Here is an 18,762-nt window from a genome sequence, read left to right on the forward strand (position 1 = left end):
TTGTCAGCTGGAAGTAAGAATTATGACAAAGATCTCTACTGATCCACACCCACAGAGACTGACAGGATAGTATTGACTACATCAAGAAGGAACAGAAAATTTGAATGCTGTAAATTCTCCTCAGCATCTTTGACTTACAGTATACTTTCAAATTTAAGTAATTCCCCTTAATATCATATCAGAAATACCTTTTACTGACACTCCTCCTTTAAGATGTTCAGTGGTATTGAGTGAGAATCTCCATATTAACAAAAAAACTGGATCTATACAGTCTCTCTGTTCCCTGCTCAAAGTCAGGGCATCTCAGATGAAGAATTAAAGGCTAGCACATCTTTCATCTCTTTAAAGCAATGGCAAACCCTTGTGTGAATGAGTTGCAAATACTTGAACAGGATTTTTTTTTCTTACTTTCCTAAGAAAACCTTTTTTCCTAAGGATCTGAAAGGGCCATGAAGGGTACAGAGTTGGCAGACATCGGCAAATATTCTATTCATGAGAAAAATGTTAAAGGCCTGGATAAATGTAACTCTCTGACTCTTTTGTACTCATTTTTAAGCAAGCTGATGTCTCTGAATCTTGGCAAAAAGAGATTTTGAGTTTCAATCTGCATTTCAACCCTTTCATGATGAGAAATCTGTAATTCAACCCACCCTGAACTACAATTGCAGCAAGACCATATGTCACTGGTAGAAAGGATGTTATTGATGGCATCATCTGCATTATTGCTGCTTGATCCAGCCTAATGAAGAAGATCTGGAAGTGTTACTAATATTCAACATAGTTGAATACATTGAATTCATAGTTCAACATTCAACAAATGCACACATACAGTGTGCATTTCATAAATCTCCCTTCTTTCATGCATATTGCTGCTCCTGTCTGCACAAGTAAGAAGTGACTGATTATGTTGGTAAAAGATACTTTTATTATTGGAGGACTTGAATGACTTTCCCTTCTGAGGTATTTGGATAAATGGCACTGCTCCACTGTTGGCAGAGCAGGAGATGGGGAGCAGAATGCTTCCCCCTAAGCTGCATGTCCTAAAGTGTGCTGAGTGGTAGACGCTCAGTCCATCTCTACCATAATGGTGAGACTTTGGCAGTTCCTGCCTCCACCAGCCCTCTGCAACTCCCCCAAGACCAACAGCTCAAGAGCCCCACAAAGGCTGTACCTAGGTCATGTTACTCCAAAAGGTCTAATCCTTCTCCTGTCACCACTGCCAACACAGTCTATAATTTCTATCAGCTCCTTGGCCTGTGAGACATCAGCAGCTCATTAGGAGAGAGGAACTGTCACTTTCAGTCAGGCTCCATCTACAGGCGGATGCAGAAGGCAACTGCTGACATATCTGTGTTAGGTTTAAGGACACTGTACAAAGCTGACAAGGACTCGTGGGTCCCCATGGATGACCCGACTCAGCCCTGCCTCTGGCAACTGCAGGATGGCCCATATCAGCTGGGCAAGGAGAAGGAAGGAGCTCTCTTCTGAAGCTTCAACACAGCATGCTTTCAACACAGTAGAATTTCTCACGGACTGGCCTTGCTCCCACAATTTCCTAAAATATGGAAATTATGTAAAAATGAAATCTCTGTCTTTCAGGGAAAGGATTCTTCCCATTGGGACACACATATAACACAAGAGAGTTAATAAAAACAGAGGAAAACCTATATGCACCTTTCCCAGCTGTTTTCATTATGCCCAAAGCTTTTGTCCAAAACCACTTCCTTCTTACTTGTTTCTGCCAGCCTGGTGCACCTTGTATGTCCGTGGGGCCCAGAGAGAGCAGAGAGAGCCCCTTCTGAACAGAACTACACTAAACCTCCAGCTCTTCAGAGATGTGTAGAGAAGCTGATCTTGTTCACCTCAAAGCAAACAAGGTCCAAGGTCAGCCTGCTGTCACTTCCATCTGAACAAACCAACATTCAGTCCAAGTCATGTAATAGGAAAGTTCAAATTTTCCTTCCTTTGCTACATTATAAGAGCCTTGTTATTTCTAGAAATGTTCACATTCTCATTTTGATTGATACTGATTTCACAGTGTTCACTGGATGTTTCCTTCTGCCCATGTAATAAAACAAGGAATGGGGTTATTTCATTGTGGATTACATTTCACAGCACAAATCTTTCTTTAAACCTTTTTTGGATTTAGAGAACTGAGACAATCTCATTTTCTACAATGCTGAGGAAAGAAAACAAGAAGCTCAGTCTGCCGTGCATGCTATTCAAAGTGCACATTTTGGGACTGTAGGGATGATATTTGTTCAATACAGGTGGGTGGTTTAGTTTTGATTTGCTTTTAATAGATTCTGCTAGAATGTGAAGTCCAAACAAGGGCACAGAGATTTTGAAAAAGCAACCATTTTAAAATGTGCTCAAGTGTCTATGTTTAGAAATTGCTTGACCAGTTAGTTGCCCCCAGCTCCCAAAGACACTCTAATACAACACAAAAAGGAAGTATTTTCCACATGGAAACTATGAAAGCAAATTAATAAAAAGTTTGAACTTTTCCCATGAAAACAGTAAAGAAAATTATGTCAAATGATTTGCTAAATTCAAGGAAAGAAAAAGAAAATATGCTATTTACTATATGTTGATGACAACAAAGAATCACTGATTGAGTGGTTGCCAACCAACCTCTCACTGTTTAGATGTCACTGTAATGACTGTGTAGGATCACAGTTTTAGGGAAAACAGGGACAAACCACACAGTCAGAACCAAGTTTCCCATGTGACACATCCAATATTAAGAAAACAGCTAGTGAGATACTAAATTTTTTAGAAAATTTGACTCATGAAAGTTAGAACTGGCCCTTCTCTTCCTTCATAAACTTTAGTAAAGTCCCAGAGACAGCTAGGTTGAATAATTCTGCTTACTTCCTGTTTCCTTTTCTTCTGATATAAGATTAGTCAACTTTTTCTGGCTATTATTTTTTAGTTTTGGTTTTGTTTGGGGGTTTTTTTAGTTGGGTTTTTTTTTCACAGGCAGCTGGCTACACTCTGAGGACATTCTGAAGGGGAATAAGAACAGTCCATTCCTGGGATAAAGGACCCAAGGATTTAAGGATTTGCTCTGTTAGGGTAAATTCGCAGAGGTCTCTACTTTAGAAAGAGTATTTAAAATAGATTTAATAGTTCTCTTCGAACTTTGCATCAAATTGCCCTCAGTATTCTGGAATTGCTGCACATCTCCCAGTGAAACCAGATTTCTACACTAAACCAATGGGTAAAACTAGGGCTCTGTATTGAAGACCTGGCCATTACCATAACTTCTGAGATTAGTGTCTGTATCCAGCACTAAAAACTACTTTTTCCTTGTTCTCACACGCCCTTGCCAGAGGGTAGACAGGAGGTGCTTTGATAAGGGACCTATTAAACTAAGCAAAGCCAAAAGCAGATAAAAGCCACACTGAAACCAGTGAGCCAAGGCATTCCTGACACCGTAAATACTTAAAAGTGGTACAGAAGGTTAGAGGAGAAATAAATTAATAGCTCAAGGACAGATCATTTGTGCCTATGCTGTTTCATTCAGAAATGAATGGCATCTGTGGGAAGTTGGTCACAGAGGAAAAAGGATTTAAGAAAGACTGGGTAATTACAGCAGTTGTTTAACACTTCTAAGTAGCTTTTTGGGTGATCATTTAGGAGAATGAAGAGACAAAGCTTAAAGGCAAAGGACTGCTGATGGCTTGCAGTCTTTGCTGCATACTGAATGTCTGCAGCAGCTTAACTGAGGAATCACAACAGCTGCCCTTCCTCCTCTCACATCGTCTGGCTGCCTTCAGGGTCACTGGGATGCTGAAACAGCATGATGGACTGGAGCACAACAAAAGGGGTGGAAAGATAAGACACAAAACAGAAAATACACTCTTCGCGTATTTTGGGAGGGAAACAAAGAAATACTACGGTGAGGTTTCAAACAGTTCAAGAGAGAGTGCTGCATTCCACCTAGACAGGCTTATTTTATGTAGTAAATAATAATTAAATTGTGAAGAAGCAGAGGACCAGTGTCAGTGCAAAACCTTGACAAGAAAGCCAGCAGTCCAATGAGACTCAGCTTCTGAAATGCTGCACTGAGGTATCCCATCAAAACACACACCCTGGAGGGAGACAGTACTGAGCCTCCTGGGAACACCATTGGCCCTCCAGAGACACTCGCTCTTCCTAAAGAATCGGTCAAAAACCAGGCATTTGCTTCTCTCATGCACATTTGGATCTTATGCAACAGCCCTTAGGGCAGCCTCTTGGTGGGGGAAGGGATGGTGGGAAGCTTTTCTGCAGTCTCAAATGTGACCTGGGGCCCTGAATGTGAACTGGAGTGAGAGGAGTCAGCGCTTCAGAACTCACACTGGCTCTTCCAATACAGCCTTTAAGCCAGAAAATCCTCCACTTCCACTGTAACTGCACAACTGGGGGAAGGGAAATAAAACAAAAAAAAAGTCCTTTGCTAACCATGATAAATGGTTATAAAATGCTATCTAGAGAGCACAGACGCTCCTGCCTTGGTTTACCAAGGCACACCATGACATTAAACTGTCAGGATGCAACGGTGTCAGAGCCCCAGACACTTTCTCTTTACCTGAATTCCAAGAGAGAATTGATGTGCTTTTGTGAAGTGGGAGCTACTGCATCAGGGAACCCAACAGAGACTGGCAGCAAAGCTAAAAAGCAAAATAGTTAAAAGGCAAAGAAAAGCAGAGATGCCCATATGTGGCAATCAGATCCTTTGAGTAGCACAGTACAGGGAAGGTATCAGAAGAGAATAGAAGGGTCTTAAAGCTGCACTGATACTGCTGAAGCAAAATTTACATATATATATTTTTAGTAGCAATAGAGGCATTTTCATTCAAAGGCAAACTCGACAGGGGTCTGGACATTCTCTAACTCCCTTCACTGTGTGCTATGTGCTATAACAGTGTAAAGGAAAAGGCCAGGTCTGCTCATCCTACAAGAAATATCCAAAATGCCAATCATGGCATCAGCCTCAAAACAAATACCCCTTATACTGCAAAAAGAGAGAAAAGCAGCTGAGGCACAGCTCAGAGGCCTGAATTAACAGTGATTCCTCAAGGGCAACAGGACTCTGTTGAGGCTGGGCTCCAGAGCAATCCAACAGTGCTAGCACCAGCGACGTCCCTGGCTCAACTTGCCCAAAACCAAAACAATTTAGATAAGCAGCAGCAGCCTGTGTGTTACAGCAGCTTTATCCATGTGCTAGAAACTGAGAATTCACTTGATGTGCTCAGAGTTCTTCAGCTGGATGCTAACAGCAATACATGATTGCACCACGATTGCAGCCCCCTCCCATCATGAATAAGCCATAGTCACAATACAGTGAAAGAAAGGAAGAAACTGAATACATCTGCTGGATATCCCACAAAACAAAATGAAGATGGAAGTCGGCCCAGAGGTAAAAGGTTTCCCTTACAGACATCTGCATGACTGTCACTCATACAATTTTCTGCCCTGTGGCCAAGTGAGACGTGCACAGAGACAAAACAGACAATCTCTTTGACCAGTCTGAGAGGAAAACAGGATAGAGATGCACTCTGTAAAGATGACTAGAAGTCCTAACCTGTACACACATGCACACACACACATGGATTTGATGAAGGATATTACTAAGACAGGTATATTGAACACCTGGAAGTAGGGACCAATAGGCTGCAGAACAGTAATGGACAAAAATTGCATGCACAAGGGAGCGAGACATGCATGCACTGAGAAACAGCAGATTCCATATAAAATCCACAGATTCCATTGGACTCGAGTTCTAGGCAGAGAGAAGTAGATTGTGGTACATGGGATCAGCCATGAGCAGAAGAGCAAGAGTCACATCCTGAAAGAGGCTTGGAGGTCAGCGGCTGCAAGATGAACAATCAGGATGCCAACTATTCCTAAGCTTATGCATTGTGTAAGATATAAAGCTACACATGAAACACATAAATGATTGCCTTGCAGAGCAATAACTCAGAAATGCACAAGAAAAGCTGACTTGGTACTGAGGAATGTGCAGGATCTGGTTCCAAATGCTGCAGAGATCCCCAGATATGCCAAACTGCAGGAGCAGCAACAGTACCTTCCCACATATCATACAACTGCATTTTCTTTAAGTGAGACTTAATGTAAAGGGAAAGGAAACCAGCTATTTAAAAAAATAAGCTTCAAAGACATAAGTCAACAGTTAAAGTGCTTGCAAGAGGCAAAAACACTGTAATAAAGGCTAAACTAATTAATATATTAAACCCTTTTTTAATTCAATCATTCTAACAAAATAATGAATTCCTTGACAATTTAAAGACATGTCTACCTAGGAAATACAGTAAAAAAAAAAATCAAACCAAGCCCACCAAGTCATATTTGATGTAAGATTACAGTGAGCACACAGCAGCCCAGGAAAGGCTTTTGAGGAACAACTTTTTACACTGGCATAAAACCAAGTTACTATTTTCTCAGTAGTAGGAGGTCTGCCAAATTCATAGGATCAATAAGTAACGTGTAAATGCAGTGACTGAAGAAGACACCATAGACAAATGAAATTAATTTTCTGCATCTATCTTTCACACTGTTGCATCATCTACAACAGTGTGCACTTGCAGCCCAGAAAGCCAATTGTGTCCTGGGCTGCATCAAAGGCAGTGAGGGCAGCAGGGCAAGGAGAGGATTCTGCCCCTCTGCTCTGGTGAGACTCCACATGGAACACTGCATCCAGCTCTGGGTCCTCAGCAGAAGGACATGGACCTGCTGGAGTGAGTCCAGAGGAGTGACACCAATGATCAGAGGGCTGGAGCACCTCCCTGATGAAGATAGGCTGAGAAAGCTGGGGCTGTTCTTCTTGAAGAAGAGGGGGCACCAGGGAGACCTTATTGAGACCTTCCAATACCTGAGGGGGCTTACAAAAAGGAGGTAGAGGAACTTTTTATATGCACAGATAGTGATAGGACAAAGGGTAATGGCTTTAAATGGAAAGAGAGCAGGTTTAGATTAGCTGTTAGGAACAAATTCTTTACTGTGAGGGTGGTTACACACTGGAACAGATTGACCAGAGAAGTTAGAGAAGCCCTATCTCTGGAAATGTTCAAGACCAGGTTGATGGGGGCTCAGAGCAACCTGGTACAATGAGTGACATCCCTGCCCTTGACAGGAGGCTTGGAACTAGATGATCTTTGAGGTCCCTTCTGACCCAAGCCATTCCATGATTATATATTACCCCTTTAGGACTTACAGGAGTGACTCTAGAGGAGTTATCTCACTCTGAATTTCAGTAAAACATTGTAACACAAATTTAGGAAAATAACACTGGCTAATTACCAGCACCAGATGGTCTTTACCCACAAATTAAATTAGAGCTCAAGTATGACACAGCTGAAATGTTAACTGTAGTAGCCCATTACAGAAGAAAACACAGTTCTTTTATAAAAGTCATGACTCATGAACCTATTGGAGAGTTTCTGAGGAATTTTATAAGCATGTGCATAAGGAAGACGCAAGCAATAAAAACAAACACCAAATTTCTTAATTAACTTGCTGTAAGAGGGAAAAAAAAGGAAATAATTAAAAGATGTGTTCATATGGATAAACAAGTTTAAAAGACGAGAAAAAAAGGAAAGAATGCAGTTGCATTGCAGGCAGGTCCCCAGTGAAGCACTCGGAGCCCATGCTGTTCAATATACACCTGATCTCAAGTGATCTCAAAAAACTGATAAGATAGGTTACTGACACTGAATTATTGAAGGCTTTAAAGAAACAAACTGCAGAGAGCTTCAGAGGGACCTCATGATACTGGTGACCTCATGACTGGGGAAAAAATGGCAGATTAAATTCAGTGTTAAGTACACAGCAACCAAGAAAATGAGAAAAAGTCTTGTACTGCATTCACAGTCACTGAATCTGAACTACCACTGGACATGAAAGATCACTGCATTTATAACTATGAAAATGTTGACTCGGTGATTAAAACTGAAGAAAAACAAAACCAGCCAAAAAAGCAAAACAAAACCCCCAAAACAAATAAACAAACACCAAAAAAAACCACCAGAAAAAATCCCCAAAACCAAACAAGTATCAGAAGTCATCAAGGCACAGAGAAAAAAAACTACTGTCCCACCTCCTGGTAAGATGTGCGTGCAAGGTATGTTTCTGATTTTCTCTTACCTGAGAAGATAGAGCAGAGTAAGAAAAGGTTCAAGAAGGGCAACAAAAATGACCAAAGTTCAGCAATGCCTTTCAAACACAGTGTTACTCTTTGACCAAAGCCGAGGACAATCAAGAAGATCTGTGAAACCATAAGTAGCATGGCAAAGGTAAACATGTAGGGTTGTTCCTTGAGCAAAGGAATCCCTGCCAAGGGGACAATTCAGTTACACTGTGAAACCTACTCCCATAGGATGTAGTGAATGCCATGAATTTATAGGAATTCAAATGCAATTAAGAAAATTAGTAGAAGTAAATCTCATTAAACCTCATTACCTCAGTAAACCTCAGGCACATTGTATGACTCCTGGGACTGTCCTGTACAGTGCCAGGAGCTGGACTTTGATGATCCTAGTGGATCCCTTCCCAGTCAGGATTTTCTGTGATTCTGTGATGGCTATGGAACACAGGGAAGTGACAGGGAAGTGACAAGCTAACCGAGAAAGCGTGCTGGGGAATCACAATCGGGTTCTTGTTCCATGTTTCAGTCCTTCCTCAAGCATTCACTGATGACTACTATCATAGAGACGCAGGAAACAAAACTAATCAGACCTTCAAACTGGCCAAAGACAGTCTCTCTCACAGCCCACACGTTTTGCTGAAAAAACCCAACTTTGATTCAGAGGCGAGAGGGTGAGTTGGCAAGCAAAAGCGCATGCTTAAACACAAGTTGAAACTTTAACAAAGCTTTCCAAGTCCAATGACATCATGCTGAAGCAGCCAGCACTGATCACTCTGCCAATTCTGCTAATGGCATGGATGAGGTCATTTCTCTCCAAAAACAGGCAGTCACTTCACACTCAACAATGCTGGAGAAGTAGTGGGTCACCCTTCAACACAGCATACAGACACACTTCCAGCAGCAAACACTCCCACACACAGATTGAGACTTCCTGTGCACAGGAATGCCTTTTGGAGCATCCGTTAAGAACATCAGGTCCTCTTAAAGCATACTTATTTGGAACAGCTGTGCCTTCTGGGGTTACATAGATGAATAGTATTTCTGGCCTTTCCCTCTGTACATAAAGTAGGTGAAGCACACTGGCACAGATGGAAACACCATAAGGATGGACTTTTTTTACTGACAGCTCAAATAATGCTAAAGGGTTTTATAAAAGAGTATGAGAGCTAAAATTACCCAAAAGTAAGAGTATAGATAAGCTAAGAACAGCTACTCTAAACACGATTGCTCACATTCTGCAAGGAACTTTCAGGAAGTTATTTTGTAAGCTTAAGGACACTTCGCAAGTACACAGATTTATTTGTAAGACAGTGCCTAATAGACGGACCTGGGATCCCAGTGCTGTCGTCATCAGCATACCTAATTATGCAGTTTAGTAGTGCAGTTTATGCACTAATTGTTTTTTCCTAGAACCAAGCATTTTTAGAATTTACTGTGGCTACAGCCACAGGTGCATTGGCAGAAAAAAAAATTTGTTCCTAGCATTACCAATGGTTTATCACTGGTTGAGCAAGTATTTCTGTTCTTGCTACATTCCTCTTTATAATGATCTAAGAGGATTTATTATAAGCAACTTAGAAATTCTTTGGAAAAAATTCAGAGCAGAGTATTGCAACCCTGTGTATTCTATTCATAAGCCCCGAACACCCACATTGTAGTTGTACAGGAAAAACTATTTATGCTGAGCTTTCACAATAATTTTCATTATTCCCAACAACAGCAGCATTCAAAGAGAAAAAATTAGCCAATTTAAAAAGAAAAAAAAAGAAAGAAAAAAACCTGCTCATCTTCATGCTGTTCTCCCTGCCTTTAAGTACTGCTAACACCACCTACAGATCATCTCCTCATTCCAGGGTGGGGAATGTGGGTATTTTCTTCTGATTCTTCCTAGAAGACCCGTGGTGAAACAGGAATGGAATGGAATGGAATGGAATGGAATGGAATGGAATGGAATGACAGACACATTTGTCTGCACGGAATGAAAGACATATTTGGTCTACAGACTGCCACGTTTTCTCAACTTGTAGGGAACTGGAATAAATAAAAGTCCTCTTCTGAAGGATTCCATTTCATGTTCACACACTGGCCTATCATTATCTTAACAATACTTAAACAGTAAGACTTTCATTAAGTAAAAACTCCAAATATCAACAGAGTAATTCTCTCACATTTCCTTCTAGCACCTAGCCAAAGCAAAAAATGTAAGGAAAATCAGGATAACCTCTCAGCAAAAGATCTATAAAAAATAAAAACACATCATCTTGGTGGAAAAAATTGAATCATTTAAAAGGTAACAGCATAATATGCTTTCTGAGCTACTTTTTTCCAAAAACATTACTGAACTCCTAACTGTGTCAGAATTGTCTGTTCTTTCATTACTAAACACCATGAGAAGAAATTTTTTTTTTCAGTTCACAATGGCACATTAAAAGCACCAGCAGGCATTTTTGCCAGTAATCCAAGGTTGCACAATAAGGTTTCAGCCTTATCATAACCCAAGAAATGCTGCTTATTTCAAGATCAACAGTAATCCAAATAGATATCACCAGGCTGCATTGTAAGATTTTGCTGCCATGGAAGCAAAACACTGCACTGAATGAGGCTGATGCACAGCAAGCAGACAGGAATACTGCAATGGACACCTCTCTGTTCCGTCTTTCACAGCCATGCAAAGACCCACGACAGCCTCAGCACTACTTCACCTACTCAGGTTCCTGCTGGAGGAAACTCTCTTTGTGCAGGCTGAAGGAGAGTTATGAATAAAGACAGCTTTTGGCAGACTGTAGCAGAGGAAGAGCATCCAGCACAAGGGCCCAGGAGCTCATTTGCCTTACAACTAACAGAGCAAAACGTGGGAACATATTAGAATATCATCAAGACAACTAAATCAGGTAATACACAGTAGAAGTTTCAACTAAGCCAAAAATCTGAAGGCGGCAAGATTTTAATAAAAATATTCTTCTGAGACTAGGGGAAAAAAGGAATAAGCAAAAAACCAGTTTCTAGTTCGTAATCCAACACAGCTCAGGGTTTGGCACCTCAGATGTTTCCAAGAAATTATGTGTTCCTGCATTTATTCTGGATAATTTGCAGTGTGTTGTACATCTGCATCTTGACAATCAGCAAGGGATATCCAGTAAAACACTCAAGCCTGTGATTTTCTGCTGTGCAAAGCTTTCTCTACTCTCAGTTTCGCTGTGTCCAGAGCACGGGACATCGAAGCTGTCCCTGCCTTGATGCACTATCTCAGACACATGAGTTATGCACTGCATCACCAGCCAGCAGACATGAGAAAAATGCGTTCAACTAAATACATGGCATAGTGCAGCTGCTAGGATGGATGGCACGAAAGCAGACAGGCACACAAGGTGACCACTTCTCCAAACACCCTGACACCAAAATCCCTCCGGCTGGCTGCGAGCTCCAAGCGCAGCTCTCCTCCCCGGCCGGTCAGAGCACGGGCACGGTGTCTCTCTCCGGTTTCGGCTCTGGAGCCGAGAAGAGAGGGCGCTCACGCTGCGGCCCCGCCGCAGAGCGGAGCGGAGCAGAGCGCGGCCCCGCACCGCCACCTGCCGCCGCCCCGCCCGGCAGCGAGAGCACGGACAGAGCCCGGGGAGAGCCGGCCGGGACACCGAGATACAGCCGCTCGTGGCATCCCCGGGATTTCTGTCCCCGACACACGGAACAGAGGAGCGAGTGCCGCAGGAATGTCCCTCTGTTTATCCCCGGCAGGCGGGGAATGACAGCGGACGGCAAAGGCACATCCCCGCGTGTGGATAACAGGTGGCGGGGTCACCGCTCGGAAGGCACAGGGAATCCCCGGGGAAAGGAGCACAGGACTGGCTGCCCTGCAGGAGCTATCTAGCGACACAACATGTGAGCAGACTGCTCACGGGAAACAAGACAATTTGTTCTCAGGAGTAACCGCATTACAGAGGCACAATGGTCACACCGACGGCAAAGCTCATTCCATAGGTGAAATGCAGCAACTGTGGCTCTCAAGGCAAATAAGCATTAGTTATTGGTTTTACAGGGCCACAGGGGGAAGGAAGGATCCTTTCAGTCACCCCAGAATGGACTACAAAGGAGTAATCGTATCTTTTGAACCACCACCACCACCACTCCCTGTGATTCATGAATGGCAAGCTGTATCCCACGATGGTTTAAAATCTGCAAGTGAAGGCTGTCCTTTGATACTGCCCGGTTTTAGATCCGATTATTCCCCAGGCTAAAGGTAATTCCCAACAGCCCTAAAAGCAGAGAGAGGAGCGATCTTTCTACCCACCTCCTCACCTGCATCAACGCCTTCAGCTGTGGGTACAGCTCAGGCTGGAAAGGTGCTCAGTCCACAGGAGGGTATGGGCATGAGTTGCACTAACCACAGAGGCTGCACCCCAAAAGCCAGCTCAGGAGAATAACTACAGCTTCAGCAAGAATCACTCACATCAAGTCAACAAAGAAGATTGAGAAAGCAGGCAACAACAAAAGCAAGTGCTTTCTCAGGCCTCCAAAGGCCTGATGCCAAATCCTGGTTGCTGGCTGAGGGCTCTGCGCGGGGGCGTGAACAGCCCTGGAATCCGGCTATCTGGTGAGGGGCGAAGGCCAGGGCCCCTGCGCATCAGAAAACAGCCCCCCTCGGCATCTTGGCCTTGGGCTGAGCTGGGTGATAGCTCGGAGCAGCGCGGTGAGAGACGAATTAGGAGGTGACCACTTGCTGGGGTTAAACTGTCGGTTTATTACAGAAGAACCAACAAGGAGGGGAAACACCCAGCAAATGGCCCCGAACAGGGGGCAGGAGAGGGTTTTAAGGGAAAAGGGGGGAAGGAGGCAGGGAAACCCGGCTATCCAATAGAAATACATATTTGGAGGTACGAAACATAACTGATATACTAAAGTAACCAACTGTTATAAATCATAGGAGGGGCTCCGGGGCTACAGCCAACCATAACTCCCAGAGAAAAGAAAATTCTCGAAACCTGGGAGGAGAAAAGGAGTGATTGACTGACCCCAAGGAGGAAACAACTTTCACTTTATAAGAGAAACCAAGGGAGGTGCAGTTTCATTTCCATAGTAACCTAACTGGCAGGGTAACAGCAGGAAGTAATACAGAAAATGGGGGGAGCAAACTAACAAACTTAAGAACACACCACAGCAGGGCTCCAAGCACAGACTTCCTCCATAGCCAGAGCACATGTATGACTTCTCTCACACTTCTGTTCTGGTGCCTAAATAAAACTGAAACTTGTGCTGTCATCTCCCCATTGAACAAAGGACTCCTACTACCTAGTTTTATGAAGCTCATAGAAGCTTAATTATTTTCTTGACACACGCCTTTCCTCCCACTGCATTTGCCAAAAATTACTAAAGTCTGCCAACAGACTGAAAAGTAATTAGGGGAAGACACACACAAGGTAGCAAGATTACCCCAGATAAATTTCCTTTGGAACCCAGGCTAAAAATTACAGCATTGTATTTATTAAAAGAATCCCCTGAAGCCATACTTGTGATTGCTATACTGCTGTTACTGGCAATACAGCCGATTTTTAAGGCAATTGCTGGAGGATCATTATTTGACTTCTACAAATCAGATTAATTTCATCTCTTCTAGCCAGAAGCCAGCCATTTATGAACACTTTTCCTATCTGTTAAATGAGGATAATAGGTACTTACCCACTTCAGATGTGGTCTGTGTGCAACAGACCACAGTGGTACACAAACAGTGGTATAAATATCTTTAAAGCATTGTTCTACACAAAAAAAAAAAAAAATTATAAATATTGCTGTAAGATTAGCACATACAAATTTTATACTTTTTGAATGGCTGCAACCTCTTAAAGATATGATTAGTTCTCTGCTGTGCTTCTAAGATGCATTTATATCACAATACCAAGGAAACAATTTCTTTAGCAATCTTTCAACAAGTTAGCTTGCTGCTGCAATTTAACTCAATACCTAGGAAGATAGTGAGTTTTATTGGTGAGTTACATTGCTTTTAAGAATGTCTGACAAAGAAATAATGGGCTGGGAAAAGTTTCAAGCAAGACTTTCTCAAACATTTCCTTCCTTGTTGGTGCTCACTGCCAAAAAGTGCATCTCCTTATCCTTGCATTCATCTCAGTCATGCCACTGACAGAAATTCAGCCAATATTTCCAAGACATCCAGATCCATTCATCTTCCTGCTTCCTACTGTCTTCTGGGAACCTCAGTGGAACGTTCAGAGATGCTGCTTGTTGACTTGCAAGATGAGATAGACCTGTCTCGCTGCTGCTCACATAGGGGACACTTGGTTGGGATGACACCTTTCCTCCTGGCACCCACAGATATCCAGGGCTGGTCCATGAGCTTTGCACAAGGTGGGGAAGAACACAAGGCTATGGAAAATGAGTGCAAACTCTGAGGTCTTTGAAGAACAGGCAGTGTGAGAAAGGTGTCTACACGTCATACAAGCACTGGGGACCTTTCCCCTCCTTCCCCTTCCTTCACCAGAGGGCTTTTGAGCACAAAGCCATCTTTCCATGCTCCACAACATCCAGGCAGTGGTAAGAGGGACCATCACCTGCTTCCCCACTCCCTCCTCTCCCCAGTCCTGGCTGCTCTGCCCATGCAGGGCTGCACACAGCATTAATCTGGCAACAGGTGAAAAACCTCCTGCAGACCTGTTTCCCAAGTCACCAGTCAAACAAACAATGGTCACTTACCAAATCACCCCAAATAAGCAACTTATGCGGCACTGTCTTTTTAATGATAAAAGATTCTTATCAGCTTACCTGAACGCGTTTTGGACTTCTCACTTGTACCCTAATTTAATTACTTAATTATGAAGAATTAAGAGCCGGTACTTTCAATAAGCACTGAGAAGCCTCCTGTTCCTTTGCATGTACCCAGTAATTGCCACATTACAGATTTAGCAATGGTGTATTGCAATTGCAGCAAAGTTCTAAACTTCTAGCCTGTTACTTCTTTTTCCAGCAGGCGTTCGTTTTGCAGGATTTCAACTTATTAATGTCTCTTGTCATACACAATACCACTAGCTCTCTATAAAGATGTAAAGTATGAAATCACAAAATAATTATTGTTTAGTGTCATCTGGGTATGTTTTATGCACAAATATAAGAACTTGAATGAGAAAGTCAGAAAAAGTCAGAAACAAACAACATTTAATTACAAAAGAACTTTTTTAAATTAAAAAAAAAAAACAATGGCACTAAACCAAAAGTAAAGTTATTTAAGAGATCATAACCACAGGTTGGTTGCAATTTTATACTGAAACTCTTAGGAACAGCTGTTCCCATCATTTGCACTTTACTCCTGATTAAAATAACACCTAGAGTTCCAGTAACAAGTAATCTTCTACAGAACTATAATGTATTATGAAAACACACATCACTTTCGTAATACATGTCAAAAAAACCCCTTTATATTTATTACACTAGGTTCATAAATGTTCACCTAAGCATTGTACTGCTTTGCTACTCTATTCCTTCCATTTGAAGAACAGGGAGTTTGCTCTACAGACAAAAGTAATTTGCCTTACGAGGATTTGCCCATAGTGGCACAGTGCTATACCACGTGGGAACGCCCAGCTAGATGGAGCATCGAGGGCAGTACAGTCACATTAGAGCAATTTCCTCTTTTACTCATCCTGCTTTTCAGAACCAACCAGTGCAGTGCTTCCTCTTCATATGAAGACAGACTTTAAGAAACAATAAATATACATGGCCCCAAAATTGTTCATATGCTGTGGAAAACTAATCAGCAGATGTCTAATTTATCTATGACCTTTCAGAGTTCTATTTCACTGCTTGTACATAAAAGGGAGAGTTCCAGTGGTTACTCTGTCAACACAGGGCTCACATCCAAAGCTCAGCAGAAAGGTCCTTTATTCCTTTAATCAGCTTTGATCATGTAAAAAAATGTAATTCAGTCCTTGATTGCAAGTAGAATACTCCCTATGAGGTCAATATAAATCTCTGTGTGCACTGAGAGAAAGTATTTCATTCCAAGGATACAATTTCACAGTAGTTACTTCAGGTAGTCAGCACGCAGGTGAAAGCACTTGAGCACAGCTGAGCTAGTTTACAAATAAATTGTGAAGTGGTACACAAGCTAGTGAGCCCAAAGTGTTGCTGTGGAACTGGGGCTCTGGAGCTTCAGGCCACAGCTCTTTGTGTTGCAACAAGCCTCCTCAGTCTACAATTCATTATCAGTGAATTCCATGGGGAGCTTTCAGTCCTTTCCTGAAAAGGGATGAATTTGCAATAGCTCTCTGCTGGAGCACTAATTTTTGAAGTGGTTTAGACAGCACCTATCAGCATCAGTGCAATCAGAACTTGATTTCTAACCTTGTCCAGGATATACTAGATATATAGCCAATGGTAAGTAATACCCACAGCAGACCCTTACATCGGTTTTGAGTGAAAGGTTTAATGGTTTGCTACCTATGAAATTGAGACTACAGTTTCCTTCCACAGTTATTTTATTTTTCCTGAAAATTTTTATTATGCTAGTAACTTAAAAGTTTTGGCAGTTCATAAAAGTCAATCTATCAGAAGTCCAAAAAACCTGAAATCGGGGTATGTAACATGGCTGCAATCACTGCTGAAATACCTAAAAGGTTTTTCTAGTGCATGACAATATGCCAGAAAGGACAATGCCAAGAGTAGTGAGCTTTAAAAACACTCACCTTATCATGTGATCCTTTCTTTGTTTTTTTTTTTCTTTCTTTTGTTTTGTAATAATCTCAAGAGCACAATCAACTGGAGTAAAAATAAAATTACTTAAAAGACCTAGCAAAAAAGCTGCATAGAAAGCATCTTCACAGTTGTTTTTAAATAGTTTTCATCAAACTTTAAATTAGGACTTTCAAAGACAAAATACATTGCATTGCAGTTTTTTCCAGTGAAATTCACACTTATTTGGGAAATTTGTATGACTCAGTCAGGTATTTTTAATACTGTACCATTCAGAAGTGCTGATCAGGATTTGGTTCTCTATTGTATTAGCACTGAAAAGACCTATATGAACACAAAATGCTACACAAAGAGTTTGTAGGTCTCTAATGCAAAGAGTTTAAACACCTGCTTGAAAAATAAATTCTTAAACAAGACCTACCAGATGGGAGGTAGCTTAGTGCCATTAAAATATTTAAGGTACTTATATATAAAATATATAAGGTACTTATGCTCGTTTCAAACATGAGTAGGAAAATTGTGCTATCTCCAAAATTTTGCTGCAAGTAAAACTGAAAGTTTGCTTGTTACAACTGTTGGGTCACTATCGCCTTTTTTTTTTTTTAAACTGGATAAAGTTCTATTAATATACACAGCGGCTGAATGTTGAGAGGACACACTCTCCCTTTGAAACATTCAGCCGTACAACGTAAGTCCACAGGTTGGAGGTTTTGCCATTAGCTGTGATCTTAGCTCTGCTTAGGTTTTATAACCCACTCAGCATTTGGGTTGAGCTGGTATAGGTCCTTCATGTAGGTATCATCATCAAGGCAGCGTTCTCCTAGAAAAAAAAAAGCCACGTGGTTACACCAGTACCAACAGAGAAAAGAAACAACTTCCAAAGTTCCTGTACTGTTTTACTCCATGACATTTTCACAGTCTCTCTGTGGTGTTTAACAAAGGACAATGCACATAAAAGTTGGAGTGCTCCTACCCTTCCTGTCTGCCTTGAGGAGGAAGACAAGAGGAAGAAGGAAGGAGAGAAAGGGCTGCTCTACCTCTGCGACATGTTCTAGGTCAGACTCCTCACACAGACCATGCAGATGAAATGTCCTGATCTCTCATGATTATATCCAAAAACTACATTCACATTTGCATGGAAACCCATTAAAATTTCAGGTTATTTTCCCCTTTTTAAATGCTAAGTTTGTGAAAGGTTTTTGCTTGCTAAGAAGGTGTTACTCCCTATTCTCCTCCTCCTAAATCAGCTGTTCTGTACAGCACTTGTAATAGCTGCTGTCCTAGGAGGGAAAAGTAGTACACTGTTCTTGGTGCAGGCAATTAATTTATGTCTAGTAGCAATGATGAAAATAGCATATGCTGATCCATCAAGATCTGCTCATTCTTCCCATTCCCCTACAGGCAAAGCATTATCTCATGCATTTGCAGCTCTGCATCACAGCTCCTCTTCTACTCCGCTATGCAATTATTTGGGGTGGATGACTCGTGCCAGACAGACATTTCCAGTACTTGCACTGCTGAGACAGGAGGCAAACACAGGTAGAATGGTGCAGCTGAGTTTGTCTGCCAGCTCTTTGGCCCCCCTGCTCAACCAGGCACAGTCTCCATCTGCTCTCTCTAGAATTTTAATCCGAACCTCTGTGACCAGTACTGCCCATGTTGCTAAGCTAGGTCTTCTCCTCTGCACAGTGCAGCATGTTCAGGCAGTGAGAGCATGGGGACAGCACTTTGCTATGTCCCTATCCATCCAGTCTTGGGCACAAATCTGTAGCAGAAGTCCCATTTAGTGCCCTGAAATTCTACAGTGTACTGACTACTAAAGAAATGTGTGCAGACTTCAGCAGTTGCATCTGCTAGAGGACAAGATCACAGTGTTGTGCTTGTTACAATTTCAAGTACAAGTGTAAGGACATGAGAGT

At 42.0% G+C, this 18,762-nt stretch overlaps 1 protein-coding gene across 4 annotated transcripts in view; it reads right to left on the reverse strand.

The window, feature by feature from the left end:
* Positions 1-15,548: 15,548 nt before the first annotated feature.
* ARHGAP18 (Rho GTPase activating protein 18) overlaps positions 15,549-18,762 on the reverse strand; it is a 94,221-nt gene continuing 91,007 nt past the window's right edge. For all 4 annotated transcript variants that reach the window (XM_064708045.1, XM_064708044.1, XM_064708046.1 and 1 more), the window contains exon 15: positions 15,549-17,663. In XM_064708045.1, the coding sequence (XP_064564115.1) occupies positions 17,572-17,663 (92 nt within the window). In that variant the 3' untranslated portion in view covers positions 15,549-17,571. The remainder of the gene's footprint in view (positions 17,664-18,762) is intronic.

This window comes from Zonotrichia leucophrys, chromosome 3 (assembly GCF_028769735.1).
Source record: "Zonotrichia leucophrys gambelii isolate GWCS_2022_RI chromosome 3, RI_Zleu_2.0, whole genome shotgun sequence".
NCBI classification, from domain to species: domain Eukaryota; kingdom Metazoa; phylum Chordata; class Aves; order Passeriformes; family Passerellidae; genus Zonotrichia; species Zonotrichia leucophrys.